At 41.8% G+C, this 16,305-nt stretch overlaps 1 protein-coding gene across 2 annotated transcripts; it reads left to right on the top strand.

The window, feature by feature from the left end:
• The first annotated feature begins 9,205 nt into the window (after window positions 1-9,205).
• Window positions 9,206-15,863, top strand: UTP23 (UTP23 small subunit processome component). 2 transcript variants are annotated; one of them, XM_002710741.6, is made up of 3 exons: window positions 9,206-9,516; window positions 14,256-14,430; window positions 15,385-15,863. In XM_002710741.6, exons 1-3 carry the CDS (start codon window positions 9,329-9,331, stop codon window positions 15,769-15,771), a joined length of 750 nt encoding a protein of 249 aa, XP_002710787.1. In that variant the 5' UTR covers window positions 9,206-9,328; the 3' UTR covers window positions 15,772-15,863. The 2 variants fall into 2 exon arrangements, with proteins under 2 accessions (XP_002710787.1, XP_089191732.1); XM_089335606.1 differs by having other exon boundaries at window positions 9,240-9,664.
• Window positions 15,864-16,305: the final 442 nt, after the last annotated feature.

Raw genomic sequence — 16,305 nt, forward strand, 5'->3', positions numbered from 1 at the left:
ATATTTTGGGTACTTTTTTTTAAAATGATTTATTTATTGATTTGAAAGGCAGAGTTACAAAGAGATAGAAAGATTTTCCATCCCCTGGGGTCACTCCCCAAAAGTCTATAACACCCAGGGCTGTTACAAGGAGGGAGCAAGAGAGAGAGAGAGAGATTTTTCATCCTTTGATTCACTCCTCAAATGGCTGTAAAGGCCAGAGCTGGGCAGATCCAAAGCTAGGACCCAGGAACTTCTTTCAGGTCTCTCACATGGGTACCGGCGCCCAAGCACTTGAGCCATCTTTGGCTGCTTTCTCTGGCACATTAGCAGGGAGCTGGATTGGAAGTGGAACAGGCAGAACTTGCACCAGCGCTCATATAGGATGCTGGCATGTCAAGTGGCAGCTTTACGTACGATGCTACAGCTTCAGCCCTGCTTTGGGTAATTTTTTTTTTTTTTCTGACAGGCAGAGTGGACAGTGAGAGAGAGAGAGAGACAGAGAGAAAGGTCTTCCTTTGCCGTTGGTTCACCCTCCAATGGCCGCTGCGGCCGGCGCACCGCGCTGATCCGATGGCAGGAGCCAGGTACTTCTCCTGGTCTCCCATGGGGTGCAGGGCCCAAGGACTTGGGCCATCCTCCACTGCACTCCCTGGCCACAGCAGAGAGCTGGCCTGGAAGAGGGACAACCAGGACAGAATCTGGTGCCCCGACTGGGACTAGAACCCGGTGTGCCGGCGCCGCAAGGTGGAGGATTAGCCTAGTGAGCCGCGGCGCCGGCCCGCTTTGGGTAATTTTTAACTGAAGTGGAAAAGATGCCTTGAGAGATAGTTGAAAGCAGCAAATAGCAACATTTACTTCTGCACCCCAAATTCTTCACAATGAAGTCAAGAATAAAAAAAAAAAAGAACATATGCAAAACACACTAAATGGCTTTATATCAAATAGTACCAAAAATATTAGCATTGATAGCATATGATTAGGAACTATTTTGCCTAGATCTGACAAATATTCCATCAAGATTGCTTTGTGCAATAAGTAACCAACAACACACAATTAAATAAGAAACTGGTTTAAGTGATTGTAAACAAGGAGGAAGTGACTCCTATCATGTAACTGGGTTTCTAGAGAAGAGCATAAACCACCTGAGACAGCCCAAAGACCAAAGTTCCCTTTCTTCATAATTCTCTGGTGTCAGTCTTCTACCATACTTTGGTTCTGTCCACAGACTAGCTGCCAGTGGCAATTAATTGCTGCAATACAACACACTGTTTGGTTATTTATTGCAAGAAAATCTGTTCCCCGGTCATGGGGGAGGGCAGTATTTCTCTGTAGCTTGATTGGGATTGATTTTAAGTCACATGCCTCCTTCTGTGTACATATGGGGAATGAGGCAATGGAAAGTTACACTTTGAAGAGCTAAGTGATTTGTTCAGTATTATGAAAGGAACAATAGAGAGAGAAAAGTGACAGCCAATAAAAAGAAAATAATACCCACTTATACATAAGACTCAGCATGTAGGTATTTTCTGTATGTTTGCTAAAATAATAATTTAAGAAATGACATCTGACCTTTTCATCTCAGTATTTTGATTTATGACTTGCCAACTAATATTCAAACAATGTGATCTTACACTGAAAAAATTTGAGAAGATTCTAAGAGTGACTAATTTTGTATAATATTATGTAATTAATACCTCATATTGGTATAATCTAATTATAAACACTAGACTTTGAAATAATATTCTACTGGATTATTGAAAGCATGTTTAATTTCTTACCACCAGGAATTCAGTTTCTGCCCTGAAGTCCTCTCACTGCTTAAAAATATACACGAAACCATGAGCGAAAGAGTTGTCTTCAACATTTTGTTCAATATAAATAAGCAGTGTTTTTAGAAAAGCCCTTTAGAAACTGTAATCTGACATAATTTTCAATCTTTACACTCCTTAAAGTAACAACAATATTTACTTATGTAGAGTAATTTTATAAGTTTCATTAATCTAAAATGCTTTGAAAAGTTGAAATGAAAGACCCATATGTATGAACTTATCCACCAGTTTGTTTTGATTCAATTAAATTTCAAATGGCAGTTTGTCTTGTATCAAAGTAAAACATTATTTTTCATTGCTGCTGCTGTTTCATTTTTTGCTCTTCTCTAACACTTTTTGTTTTCACCACTTTAATTAATAGCTTAAATGTTTTGTGATAAAATGTCACTAGAGAACACTATTTAAATTATTATTGTGAAATACTGAATTCCCTTCAATTTACCTAACACTGCAGTATTTGTTCTCTGTGAGTACGATTTCATCCCCCCTCCCCACCTAAAAAAAAGGATTAGCAACCAGCAAACTTGCTAGTGTAATTTTCTAGTCCTATGAGAGCAGTCATCTGATAGCTAACAATTGCCACATCTTGGATACTGTCTGGTTTAGAAATACCCTTGATAAACAGAAGTCCACTGAAGCCTTTTCATGAGACAGTTCTCCTTTACTATGAGACTTGAAAGCCAGGCTCCCTGGTGCTAGCAGGGCCAGTACATGGAAATCCTGCTTACTTTCTTTAATTGGCAACTGGGTGACACTGATGTTTCTTGATGTTCCTGGCTGAAGCAGCTGGGATGCTTCATATTTAATTAACTTTTCTCAACAGGAGATGTGTCCCACTGACACACCGAATTCAAATCCAGTTGTTTATACTTTCAAAAGCAGCAAATGTCAAGATGGCTTCTTTAGTATGTAAAAAGCATTTGGTTTATTTGACTTTGAAAACTATACACCTTCGAGAGAAAGCTACTTTAGTAGGATTTTGAACCTGTTGTAGAGAAGGGCAATTGTATTGGCAAACACCGAGTAATATCAAGGTTTCATTGAACATATCTGTCAATATCTGAATTTGTATTAGTAAGCTTTATATGTAGCCTTTTTTTTTTTTTGACAAGTAAAGTTAGACAGTGAGCAAGAGAGACATAGAGAAAGGTCTTCCTTCCGTTGATTCACTCCCCAAATGGCTGCTACAGCTGGAGCTACACCGATCCGAAGCCAGGAGCCTGGTGCTTCCTCCTGGTCTCCCATGAGGGTGCAGGGGCCCAAACACTTGGGCCATCCTCCACTGCCTTCCTGGGCCACAGCAGAGAGCTGGACTGGAAGAGGAGCAATCAGGACTAGAACCCGCACCCATATGGGATGCCGGCGCCGCAGGTGGAGGATTAACCAAGTGAGCCACTGCGCCAGCCCTATATATAAGCTTTAACTTGCCCTATCAGTCAGGATTGAATGTGGCTGTATATAAATGAAATTTAAAATAACAATTTTTTTAACCAAGGTAGAAATTTATTTTTCTTCCTATGTAAAACAAGTCCAGAAGTAGGAAGGCTAGGTTTGGAAAGGCTGTTTTAGGGGCCGGAGCTGTGGCATAGTGTGTAAAGCCATCACCTGCAGTTCCAGGATCCCATATGGGCGCCGGTTCTAGTCCAAGCTGCTCCACTTCTGATCCAGCTTTCGTCTATAACCTGGGAAAGCACTAGAAGATGGCCCAAGTCCTTGGGCCCCTGCACCCATGTGGGAGACCAGGAGGAAGCTCCTGGTTTCAAATCAGTACAGCTCTGGCTGTTGCAGCCATCTGGGGAGTGAACCATCAGATGCAAGACCTCTCTTTCTCTCTCTCTCCCTACCTCCCTCCCTCTCTGTGTAACTCCGCCTTTCAAATAAATAAATAAATCTTAAAAAAAAAAAATAGAAAGGCAGTTTTACAGCTGCAAATGACCCGGGCTCCTTCTATTATATGCTTTGCCACCATTACTCATGCCTTCCATCGTTATGGTTACCTCATGCCCTAAAATAGGCTGCTAGGGTTCCATTCTTCACAATCAAATTCCAGGGAGTGGGAAGGAAGGAGGTAGAAAAAACCCAAGTGTCCATCAACAAGCTAAGTGGACTTCATTTAAGCAGCCTTCCCAGAAGTCCTTGCAATATGTGCACATAACATATCTTTAGCTAGAACTTCGTCATATGGTTATACTTAATTTCCCAGAAGGCAAGTAATGATCTCTTATCTGGACACATACTATCCAGAATAAAGTCAAAATTCCATTACTATCAAGAAAAGAATGGGGTTGGCACTGTGGCGTAGCGAGTAAAGCTGCTGCCTGCAGTGCCAGCATCCCATATGGTGTTCTGGCTCCTGCACTTCCATTCCTGCACTCTGCAATGGCCTAGGAAAGCAGTAGAAGATGGCCCAAGTCCTTGGGCCCCCTGCACTCATGTGGGAGACTCAGAAGAAGCTCCTGGCTCCTGGCTTCGGATTGGCCCAGCTCTGGCTGTTGTGGCCATCTGGGGAGTGAACCAGCAGATGGAAGACCTCTCTCTCTGCATCTGCCTTTGCCTCTGCTTCTAGTTCTCTGTAACTCTTTCAGGTAAAAATAAATCTTAAAAAAAAAAAAAAAAGAGACATTGGGTGGAAAGTCACATACCAAACCATATTTTTTTTTAATATTTGGTGATTTTGAGGTAAATGTCATACAGTGTCACTCCCCCTCTTCACGGAGGAACGACACAGGACCCTGCGCTGTTCTTTTGTCTGCTCGGCCCTCCCCGGGTTTGCTGCTGGTTCTTCCCGGGTTGGCTGCCGACCCTTCCACCTCCGTGGAAGGGCGGTTCCCCCTGCCACTTTCCCCACTTCCGCGGGGGAGCGGCACACCGCCGGCCGGCTCTCTGGGGGCTGCACAGGTGTTCTTTCAGCTATTAGAAAAAATGAATGAGGGGCTGGCGCTGTTGCATAGGTGGTAAAGCCACCGCCTGAAGTGCTGGCATCCCATATGGGCACCAGTTCGAGACCCGACTGCTCCACTTCCAATCCAGCTCTCTGCTATGGCCTGGGAAAGCAATAGAAGATGGCCCAAGGCCTTGGGCCCCTGCACCCAGGTGGGAGACCTGGAAGAAGCTCCTGGCTTCTGGCTTTGGATCGGTGCAACTCTGGCCGTTGCAATCATCTGGGAGTGAACCAGCGGATGGAAGACCTACCTCTCTCTCTCTCTCTCTCTCTCTCTCTGCCTCTTCTCTCCCTGTGTAACTGTGACTTTCAAGTAAAATAAATAAATCTTAAAAAAAAAAGTAATGAATGAGAGCTCTTTGACTTTGGGGGATTTCTACAAGGATTGTTAGGTAAGAAAAGAAAAATGCATTTAAGTGATAAAATATAATTCCACTTTTGCCTAACAGAGTGTACCTATGGATGTATGCATGTATGAATATGACATAAGCCTATGAATATGGAAACATTGCAGTAGGTTGTTAACACATACGTTATCTGGGTAAACAGATGGCATGAACATCTTTGTGCTTTTTCACTTGCTACACCAGGCACACATGTATTTTTACAATTAGGAAACAACAATTATTTTTTAAAATGTGACAGCTTCCATATCAACCTAACACCACTGACACAGATTACATTATACAATAGGGTAGTCCACAATGCTATCTATCCTAGGGAATCTTAGTGAAGAACTTTTTTTTTCCCCCAAAGATTTATTTATTTGAAAGTCTGAGTTACACAGAGAGAGAAGGAGAAGGAGAAAGAGGTCTTCCATCCACTGGTTCACTCCCCAATTGGCTGCAACATCCCGAACTGCACCCATATGAAGCCAGGAGTTGGGAGCTTCTTCTGGGTTTCCCACATGGGTGCAGGAGCCCAAGGATTGGGCCATCTTCTACTGCTTTCCCAGGCCATAGCAGAGAGCTAGATTGGAAGTGGAGCAGCCGGATCTCGAACTGGCGCCTATATGAGATGCCGGCACTGCAAGTAGAGGCTTTACCTGCTATGCCACAGTGTGGGCCCCAGTGAAGAACTTAATAGGCTTCAATACAAAAGCACTTCACTTACGTAATTTTAAATTTCATTTAGCTAAATTATTGGTTTAGAGAGCATGTTAGACAGACAATGCTATGAATAATATTTTATTCTTTTTGAGCTAATGAACGTTAACAAATGTTTTAAAATATTTAAGTGTGAAGACAGAATAATAACATGATACCTTAGATGAATTGTCTTAGAAAATTAAACAAAACTGTGGTAACATTTATGAGACTAAACAAAATAACCTTTATGAATTGTATTTAATGTTTATCTATTCAATTCCATTTAGGCCATGAATCTTTCATGAAAATGTCCTATTTGGGAATTAGTCACACCTTTCGAAAATAAATCATTCTCATGTTAGCTTGGCTTCATCAAAATTTCATGAAAAAAAAAACTTCAAAATTGTGTACAACAACATAACATTATGAGTTATATTTGATCTGGACATAATAAAGAACATGAAGAACATAAAAAATAAAGAAAAATAAATTAATCCTCTACCTACCTCAGCTGAATGTGAATGTCTATTTGGCATGGAAAATGTCCAGAGTGTTGACCTGAGAAGTTAACAGCTAGCAACGTCAAGACATGATTGTTCCTGTACTATAAAGCCAAAAAAGTTTCAATGACTATTAAAGTTTTTAATAACAACATCATCATAGTTTTTCAAATAAAATTTCAGATTTAAACTTATTTCCAAATAGTTCAGCTACTCCTGGCAATATTTGCTTCTGCCTGGTTGTGGCTCATTCCTAGGTCATTTGGCATCTGGACAAAGTGTATTAAGTGGACCATTAAATGAAAATATTGAATTAGATAAACACTGGTGCTTTACTGCAAAATGTCACTTAGGAACAGTAATGAGCATAGCCTCAAATCCCAGTCACATAGTAACTTTTTGGTTGTCAGTTCCACTGGCTCAATATTGTAGTGCTTGTGCTCAAGTAATCCTAATTTTACACTACAGTCTAAGTAATGCATCATTGTGTTTACATCACAGAGTATACCCACACAAGCTAAGATGCCCATTGTACCACTAGGCAATATGAATTTATGGGATTACTGCTCTACATGAGGGTACTTCAAAAAATTTGTGGAAAAAAATGGAATTAAGAGATAAGCCTATCTTGGTGCCAACAATTGATATCCTTGCATGTTTTTTTCATAATATACATTTTCATAAACTTTTTGAAGACTGCTCATATTATGGGGTCTGCCATTGACCAAAATCTTGTTATGTGGCACATGACTGTACTTAATAATGGTTCCAAATTGCATGCATTTGAATTTGCCAGAGAGAAGAAGCAAGGTCTGTAAGGTGAAAGTTCTCAACTCAATAAAGAAAGAAAAAAAATCATATGTCAAGATTGCTAAGATCTATAGAACAATTAGATATTTTGAGAGACCACTTTCCCATATTCACAGTATATTGTTAAAATTTGCTATCTGATTGTTAATGTTGTTAATCTCTTACCATGCCTAATTTATAAAAAATATTTATTTATTTATTTGAAAGAGTTACACAGAGAGAGAGGAGAGGCAGAGAGAGAGAGAGAGAGAGAGAGAAAGTCTTTCATCCACTGGTTGACTCCCCAGATGGCTGCAACAGCTGGAGCTGCACCAATCCAAAGCCAGGAGCTTCTTCCTGGTGCAGGGGGCCCAAGGACTTGGGCCATCCTCTACTGCTATCCCAGACCATAGCAGGGAGCTGGATCGGAAGTGGAGCAAGCCTGGTCTCAAACCGGTGCCCAAATGGGATGCCGGCGCTTCAGGCCAGGGCGTTAACCCACTGCACCACATGCCAGCCCCCAAATCAGGTATTTTCAACCAGCATGCTAAAACTCTCTTATGTATGTAGCAGGATAATGTTTTAAGAAACACTGCTGTAATAGAAATCTCTGTTTCAAATTTGATAATCACCACTATGGGCTGCCTTCATGTTTTTGTAATAAGAGGAGCTGTGCAAACTGGCACTGTCATATACATAGAGCTTGAAACACATTATGTTATAGTTTTTCTAAATTAAAAAATAAAACTAGGATATCACTCACATCCCTGGGGTCACACCACATTTTTTTTAGTACTGAAGAGCAGCTAAAGGGCTGGTAGATAAATTTGTGAGCCTTTTTAAAAAATGTTTATCTGTTTTGCAAGGCTTTAGTGGTAACCTTTGTCTGTGCTGAGAGTGTAGTGAGTGGGAAGTTGGCATGGAAGCATAAAGAGAGGATTGAAGCTGGAATATAGTGAGCAATTGTATAAAAGGACTATGAATCCAGCCCTACAGTGATTTTTCGTGGCTTTCAATTCCTAAATTTACTTTCGGTTAAATGAAAGCAGCCATCTAAGTGATGTGCTGGAACTCAGGTCAGGGCTAACATTGTAGATCTCAGTTCCAATTTCATAAACTTATATATTGAAATAAAACCCCAAAGGCAAACAATACGTTTCAATCACATTGTAAATCATTTTTCTGGGTTGGTTCTTTCCATCTTTAGCCAGAATGAAATCTGGGACAAATTCCAGGCCAGGACAAAAATACAAAATTCCATACTCCCCATTCTTTGATCATGTTGCCTTGAATTGAAGTGGATATTTGGCAGTTAGTCACTGGAGAACTTGAAATTTTTCTGATTCACTCTCTTCATTAATCAAATTGACCAAGTAATTTCAAACCCTTCAGTCCGCTTTGTACCTTCCTGTGACTAACTCAGGATGTAGATTCTTACGTCAGAGACTATGGAAATAAAAAGGATGCTTAAAACCGATCTAGATCCACAACCCATTTACCCGAGAGGAAGCTGAATCCACTGCTCTTGGCGGAGTTGTCCACGGTTAGAAGGCTTGGGTTAGTGGCAGAATTGGGACTCAAATTCAGGGATTCTGTTGGAAAAGCAAGTTCTGAAACCCGCACTGGGGTGTAGTGGCCCTTTTGTGCTGACCTGTGGGTTAGTGGCTATGGGGGTGTGGCACGAACATTTCAATTTCACAGGAAAACAGCCAGTGCAAACTTCCCTTAACAGGGCTGTTCAGGATCAGGCCTTTTCCTTCTTTCACTTGGGAATAATAAACATAAAGGGGAATAATACGGGGTAAATCACTTCGGGCATGCCTGGCATATACTAAGGCTCAAGCTTATCAGTGATTATTGCTACACTGCCACTATGTCAGAGGCTTGCTACGAGTTCCATAACTTGCTAAATACAGAGTGTGTGTTTTCTTTTCATCTGGTTAAGAGCCGGCCACTGCGTCCTTTACCGCGTCAGCACAGGCTCCGCCGCGAGGCCCGTCCCTTTAAGCGCGGGCACCGCGGTCATTGCGCGCGCTCGTCTAGCTGTGACGTAAACGAGGGGGGTGGGCGTTGGAGACGGAGGCGTTTGCTTCCGGGTCAAAGAATCTTCATTTCCGGAAAGAGCCGTAGTTGCAGACGCCGTTGGGCGGCGTGTGCTCTACTTCCTGGTCCGGTGGTTTCGGGCCCGGTAAGCCAGACATGAAGATCACGCGGCAGAAACACGCCAAGAAGCATCTTGGCTTCTTCCGCAACAACTTCGGAGTCCGCGAGCCGTACCAGATCCTGCTGGACGGCACTTTCTGTCAGGCGGCGCTGCGGGGCCGCATCCAGCTGCGGGAGCAGCTGCCCCGCTACCTTATGGGGGAGACGCAACTGTGCACCACCAGGTGGGCCCGGAGGGAAGGAGGCGCAGGGGATCCGGCGGGTGTGGTGGAGGCGAGGCCCCTGCTCTCAGATCTCCACTGGAGACCGCTGGGTGCGCGCCGCCCCGCCCACGAGTAGTTGACAGTAGAGTGTCGGCGCTTAGGAGGTCAGGCAAGTATCTGCAATGTGGGCGGAAAGTTCAGGGCCCTGCGGATATCACGGACCATCGTGAGCCTGGCGATTAATAACACGTGTTTTGTAGACCCGAATGTTGGTCCCAGCCCCACTAAGCTCCGTGATTTCGAGCAGACCAGTGAACCTCTCGACTCTCGGACTGCACATTTGTGGAACAAAGATTATGAGTGTTTATGAGGTTGCTGTGCCATCAAAGGAAGTTTAGTGTACGTCGAGCATTTTTCAGTATCCAAAACATACCACTCCTTAAACGTTTGTTATTTACGTAGCTTGACCTGGTGTTAACCAGAACTTTGCAAATCTCACGTCTCGTCTGGTCGGTTCTCTTTATTGAATACTAGCCATGTACCAAGCACTTGCCACCGGGGATGCCATGGTGAACTGGACAAACTCCAGACCTTCATGGGCAGCAAAGTGCCTAAGTCAACGTCCGATCCTGTGTTTTCACTCCATGTCTGATGCTTAACTCCTTCGTCAAAGTGGGGACACTTTGGATGCAACCTTGAGGTGGTGGGGAGAGAGGGAGAAGGGAATTGTGGAAGGTTTCGAAGAGGAGATAACGTTTGAGCCCATTCCCTTGTTCAGTTCTGCGGGATGGAGGAGAAAACTGAATGACAGACACATGTGGCATTCCTGGTTGTAAAACCTCTTGAGCAAGGGAATGGAGTTGTGAGATACCTAGGGAAGCACACACAATAATTGGATATGAAGCTAGGAATAAGGGAGTTGAAGTCACATCATGAACTTAAATTTAGTTAAGGCAAAAAAAAAAAAAAAAAAGGAGGCATGCTTTTTGGTGTAGTGATTGATAAGCTGCTTGGGACACCTGGCATCCCATCATCAGAGTGTGTGGGTTCCACTCTAGCTCTCCCTGGATCCCAGCTCCCTGCTGATACACGCCCCGGGAAGCAGAAGATAGTAATTGCTCAAGTAGTTGGATCTGTGCTACCCAAGTGGGAGACCTAGGTTGAGTTTCCCCTTCCTGGTGCCTGACCAGCTCCTGCTGTTGCAACCATTTAGGGAGTAAACCAGCAGGCAGCAGATATCACTCACAGTCTCTCAAGTAGATAATTAATTTTTACAAAAAGACAAAAATAAATGACTCAGAACAATTACTCCCGAGTAACCCCATTAACATGTGCTGTATCATGTATCGAGTTCTATAATCACATGCACTAACACAAGAGTGGCTGTTTACTATGTATATTATGTTAGTATTCTACTTTTTCTTATGTAACACTTCCAAATTTTTTATAACATTGCTCCAAATGAACAATTTTCCAAATTTGTTTAGGATTTGTGCCTCAGCCGGGCTACAGATACCCCCAAATTTTTGAGCTGTTTAGCCTTTAGGGTTGCCAGACAAATTCATCTGTATCCAGAAATGTTTGCCTCTGGCTACAAGCTGTTTATTCATTTAGCCCTGTGTGTCATAGAAATATAATGTTAATATGATACTGTCCTATAAGAAAGGTTGAACTTAAGGTGAAGTTTTAGTCTACAACATTTTTTTTTCTGAAGTGTTTAATTCGACTTCTGGAATTTTCAGACAACACAAAAGTAGAGTTCAGTAATGAAACATCTGTCATCCAGCTTTTGCCACATAGCTAGTTTTGTTGAAGCTCCCACCTCCTAAATGATAGGATATTTAGAGTGTATTCTGTCAGTTATTTGGTGTATATCACGAAGGGAGAAACAAGCCTTCTAAATATCAGGATCCAAATAACATAACCAAATTACATTTGATTCTATGCCTCTTAAGTTTTAAGACATTATAACCTTTTCAATTAGCTATTTATGTCTTTAAGAAATCAGGTCATTTCTTGAACACTAGTAATTAGATCTAGATCTTATACATAGTTTGAAGAAATTTGAAGCGAGTTGATGGAGTAGAGCAGTGGAATATTATCAGACCTGGGTTTTGTTTTAGGAAAGATAACTGTGGCAGTGTAAAAGGCAAGAGAGTAAAGACAGGCAAGCCTGTTATGTGGTTGTTGAATCGAGAAATGATGGGAGCCTGAACCTGCGAGGGGAAAGGCAATGCTAAGCGTTCTGTAAGATGTCAGTTAGATAGGACCAACAGCTGATGGAGTAGGGGTGGGGATAGGAAGGTCGAGTGTGATTTCTGCTTTCCACCTGTGTTCTCTGGGAAGGTAAAGATTATAAGAGCTAGCAAGTCTGGGAGGAGGCATTTGAAAGCAGGAAAGTACTTTGCTTGTTTTTTAAAGATTATTAGAAAAACAGACTGACAGGGAGAGACAGACTAAGAGCTTCCATCCACTGGCTCACTCCTCCCCACCCCTGTGGCCTGCAATGTCCTGGGCTGGGCCAGGCTGAAACCAGGAGCCAGGAACTCCATTCCAGTCTCCTATATGGATAGCAGGGACCCAGTGCTTGAGCCGTCATCTGCTGCCTCCCAGGTGCATCAGCAGGAACCTGAATCAGAAGCAGAGGTGGGACTCAATGTAAGGCACTCTAATGTAGGATGCAGGCATTCTAAGTGGTATTTTAACCCCCTGTTCCACAGCACCCATCCCACTAGTTTGATTTTTAGACATGTTGAATATAAAGAGCTGATGGCAGGACACCTATGGGAAATAATAAGTGGTTGGCAGTACTCAAAATAGAGGTCAGAACTGATGCTAGAAGACAACAAAATCAAGACACAGTGATTAAAGATTCCTCTTGGCAGGGCTGGCCATTGTGCAGCTGGTTAAGCTGCTGCTGCCCGTGACATTGACATCCAACAGGTTCTAGTCCCTGCTGTTCTGCTTCCAGTCTAGTTCCCAACTAATGTGCCTGGGAAGGCAATGGAAGATGGCCAAAGTACTTGGTCCCTGTCCACTCATCTGGGAGACCCAGATGGAGTTTCAGGCTCCTCCAGCTTCTGGCTAATGTGTACTCTGGGAGGTAGCAGTACTTAGGTCAAGTACTTAGGTCCCTGCCACACATGTGGGAGAGCTGGATTGAATTTCTGGCTCCTGGCTTTAACCTGTCTAGTTACAGCTGTTGTAGGCATTGGGAAGGTGAACCAGCAGATGGAAGATATTTCTCTCTCTCTCACCTTTCAAGTGAAATAAATAGAATTTTAAAGCCTTAGGAAGTGATAGAGTATAAAGAATCTGGCAGTGGTTGTGGAAGATTGAAAAAATCTTTGACTCAGTGGTTCTCATATTTGTTTTGTTTGTTTTTTAGTGGGAGGAAAGAAGTGCTTGAGGAACTTACTAAGATACTAATATATGACCCCTCCACAAGAGACACAGATCTTGGGATGAGAGAAGAGCCAGAAATTAACACAGCCTGATATCACCGTGTCATTCTGATATTATTTATACTTGAGGCTGAGAATCTTGTCTTATGTTAACATGAAAATGCAGATGTAAAGTTGTGATTGCTTTTAAATAATCTGATGACTTGAAAATTTTACTTTGGGCCAGTGCTGTGGCACAGTGGTTTAAAGCCCTAACCTGCGGTGCCAGCATCCCATATGGGCGCCGATTCAAGTCCTGGCTGCTCATCTTCCAATCCAGCTCTCTGCTATGGCTAGGGAAAGCAGTGGAGGATGGCCCAAGTCCTTGGGCTCCTGTACCCATCTGGGAGACCCTGAGGAAGCTCCTGGCTTTGGATCAGCTCAGCTCTGGCCATTGCGGTCATTGGGGGAGTGAACCAGCAGAATGGAAGACCTCTCTCTCTCTCTCTGGCTCTACCTCTCTCTCTAACTCTTTCAAATAAATGAAATCTTAAAAAAAAAAAAAAGAAAATTTTACTTTTCTGAATTGAAAATATTTTGAAAAATGTACCAATTTATACTTGAAGTAGAAGCTTATTACACAGTGGGGCAAGAGATCTATTGTCAGATTACTTAGATTCATTTCTCAGCTCTACCATTTAATTTGAATTTGGGCATGTTACTTGAAATGACATTCTCTAAAGTAAGGATAATTTTAAGACAAGCTAACTAAATTCTTAGAGTTTATGTAAAGAACAATTTCCATGCTTCCTGGAACATAAAAAATGTCCAGTAAATTTTGTCTGTTGTACTTTGTACTTGTTGAATGCATTTTTCAAGTCTTTTTTTTTTTTTTTAAAGATGTATTTTATTTATTTGAATGACAGTTACAGAGAGAGGCAGAGACAGAGAGAGAGGTCCTCCATCTACTGGTTCACTCCCCAGATGGCCACAATAGCCAGAGCTATGCCGATCTGAAGCCAGGAGCCAGGAGCTTCCTCTGCGTTTCCCACATGGGTGCAGGGGCCCAAGGACTTGGGCCATCTTCCACTGCTTTCCCAGGCCACAGCAGAGAGCTGGATCGGAAGAGGAGCAGCCAGCAGCAGAACCGGTGCCCATATGGGATTATGGCTCTTCAGGCCAGGGTTTTAACCTGCTGCGCCACAGCACTGCTCCACCCCCCCCCCCCCAAGTCTTTTAAAAGTGAAATGGCTACCTTATTGATAAATTCAGGTTATAATGATGTAGATAGGAGAACAGTATTGTTTTCTATTCTTGCTTTATCTAAACAACTGAAATGTACATGTTATAATTGCAGACTTCTTTTTTTCTTTTCAGATGCGTGTTAAAAGAGTTAGAAACATTGGGAAAGGACTTATATGGGGCAAAGCTGATTGCACAGAAATGCCAGGTTCGAAATTGTCCCCATTTCAAGAATGCAGTGAGTGGATCAGAATGCCTGCTTGCCATGATTGAAGAGGGAAATCCTCATCATTATTTTGTGGCAACACAGGTGATAATATTTTTAAAATTGTTTGTACGTATACTGCATATGGAGTTATTTATACTCAGAAAAATGATAGGAGTGATTTAAATGTTGTCTTAAAAAATATTAGCTTCTAAATTTAACCAATAGTAATAAAAACAATTGCCATTTGAGAGATCGAGGAGAAAACCTTAGGCATGTTGATTTTTTACTTAGTTATTGAAGATTCCTTTTTTAAAATGAGAGTGTCAAAAAAGAAATAAAATAAAATAAAAAAAAATAAAATGAGAAATTGTTGACACAGAAGTGTGGTGACTTCTTTAAGGTTCTTGAGGGGAAGATAAGTAGAGCAAAGAGTTACATTGTCTTCTATTTTTTATGTTTCTGTATTTTGTACTGCTTCTCAAAAGTCATGGTACTTATTGCCCAAGGCTGTATCACCAGTATAGAATGTGCTGGCTTTTCAAGGCTGAGAGGCAGTAGAAAAGGACTTGGAGAGTTGATAGTGACTCTGAGTTGATAGTGATTAAGAAGTTCACGTATATACACATTGACTTAGACTTTCAGAATTGTACAATCACTCAGAGGTGGAAGTAGGCTCTGAGACAGCTGAGTCTTACTTCATTTCTATCCCTTCAACCTCTTCAGGCATTCTTTTCAAACAATATCTTAGCGTAGAAATAAGGGAAACCACCTAACGTATTTACCTTTGCACTTGTTTGTAATTTGTGGTGCTGGAATATTGGTAAATTCATTTCACTTTGCTGCTACTTAACTGTTTCAGCTCAGTTTTATGTTCTTTATTTATCATAAAATATACTCACACCAGTGAGACATACTGATTTGAAAACTTGTGATCTTTTTTAAAAAAGGCAAGGCTTTCAATACAGTCTTTTCTCTAAGTTCTTATAAACCTGTTTAAGGTATTTTAATTTAATTGACATATTTGAGCTAAATAATGTTGTTTTTCTTTTTTGATAGGACCAGAATTTGTCAGTGAAAGTAAAGAAAAAGCCTGGAGTTCCTCTCATGTTTATTATTCAGAACACAATAGTCTTGGACAAACCTTCTGCCAAAACGATTGCCTATGTTAAGGCAATAGAGTCCGGTCAGCTTGTCTCAGTGCACGAGAAGCAAAGTATCAAGCAACTCAAAGAGGAACAGGGTTTAGTGAAAAACCCTGAACAGAGAAGAAGAAAAAAGCGCAAGAAAACAGGTGGCCCCAATCCTCTTAGTTGTTTGAAGAAAAAGAAAAAAACAAATGACATAACATCATCTGCTTCTGAAAAGAAAAAAAAAAGGAAAAGAATCCGGAACAGATCTACCTCAAAAGTACTTTCTGAGAAGCAGAATGCAGAGGGAAAATGAATCCTTTGGATTCTTTAAGACATTCAAATGTGAAAAATGAATTTATTTCTGACCGCAAAGTATTTACAATAAAAGACTAGTTTTGTAAATGAGTATTGACCCATATGATGTTTCCTCAAATTAATTTATAAGATAGAAAGAGCGGATGGATTTAGGTGTCATGGAGTTCATTTTTCTTAGTGGTTTCAGGGGATTGTTTTTCAATGTAAAATTATTGGGGCCAGTGTTGTGGTACAGCATGTTAAGCTGCTGCCTGTCAGGCCAGCAGCGTATGAATGCTGGTTTGAGTCCCTGCTGCTCTACTTCCAATCCAGTTCCCTGCTACTATGCTTGAGAAAGCAGCAGAGGATGGCCAGGTACTTCTGCCCCCGTTACCAACATGGGAGACCTGGGTGGAGTTCTAGTCTCCTAACTTCTTTGGCCTGGCCCAGCCCAGCCCTGGCCATTTGCGGCCATTTGCAGCCATTTTGGAGTAAACCAGCAGATGGAAGGTCTCTTTCTGTTTCTCTCTTTTTAATTTTTCCTGTAACTCTG

Source organism: Oryctolagus cuniculus, chromosome 6 (genome assembly GCF_051225735.1).
Source record: "Oryctolagus cuniculus isolate XC-2025 breed Fujian yellow rabbit chromosome 6, ASM5122573v1, whole genome shotgun sequence".
Taxonomy (NCBI): domain Eukaryota; kingdom Metazoa; phylum Chordata; class Mammalia; order Lagomorpha; family Leporidae; genus Oryctolagus; species Oryctolagus cuniculus.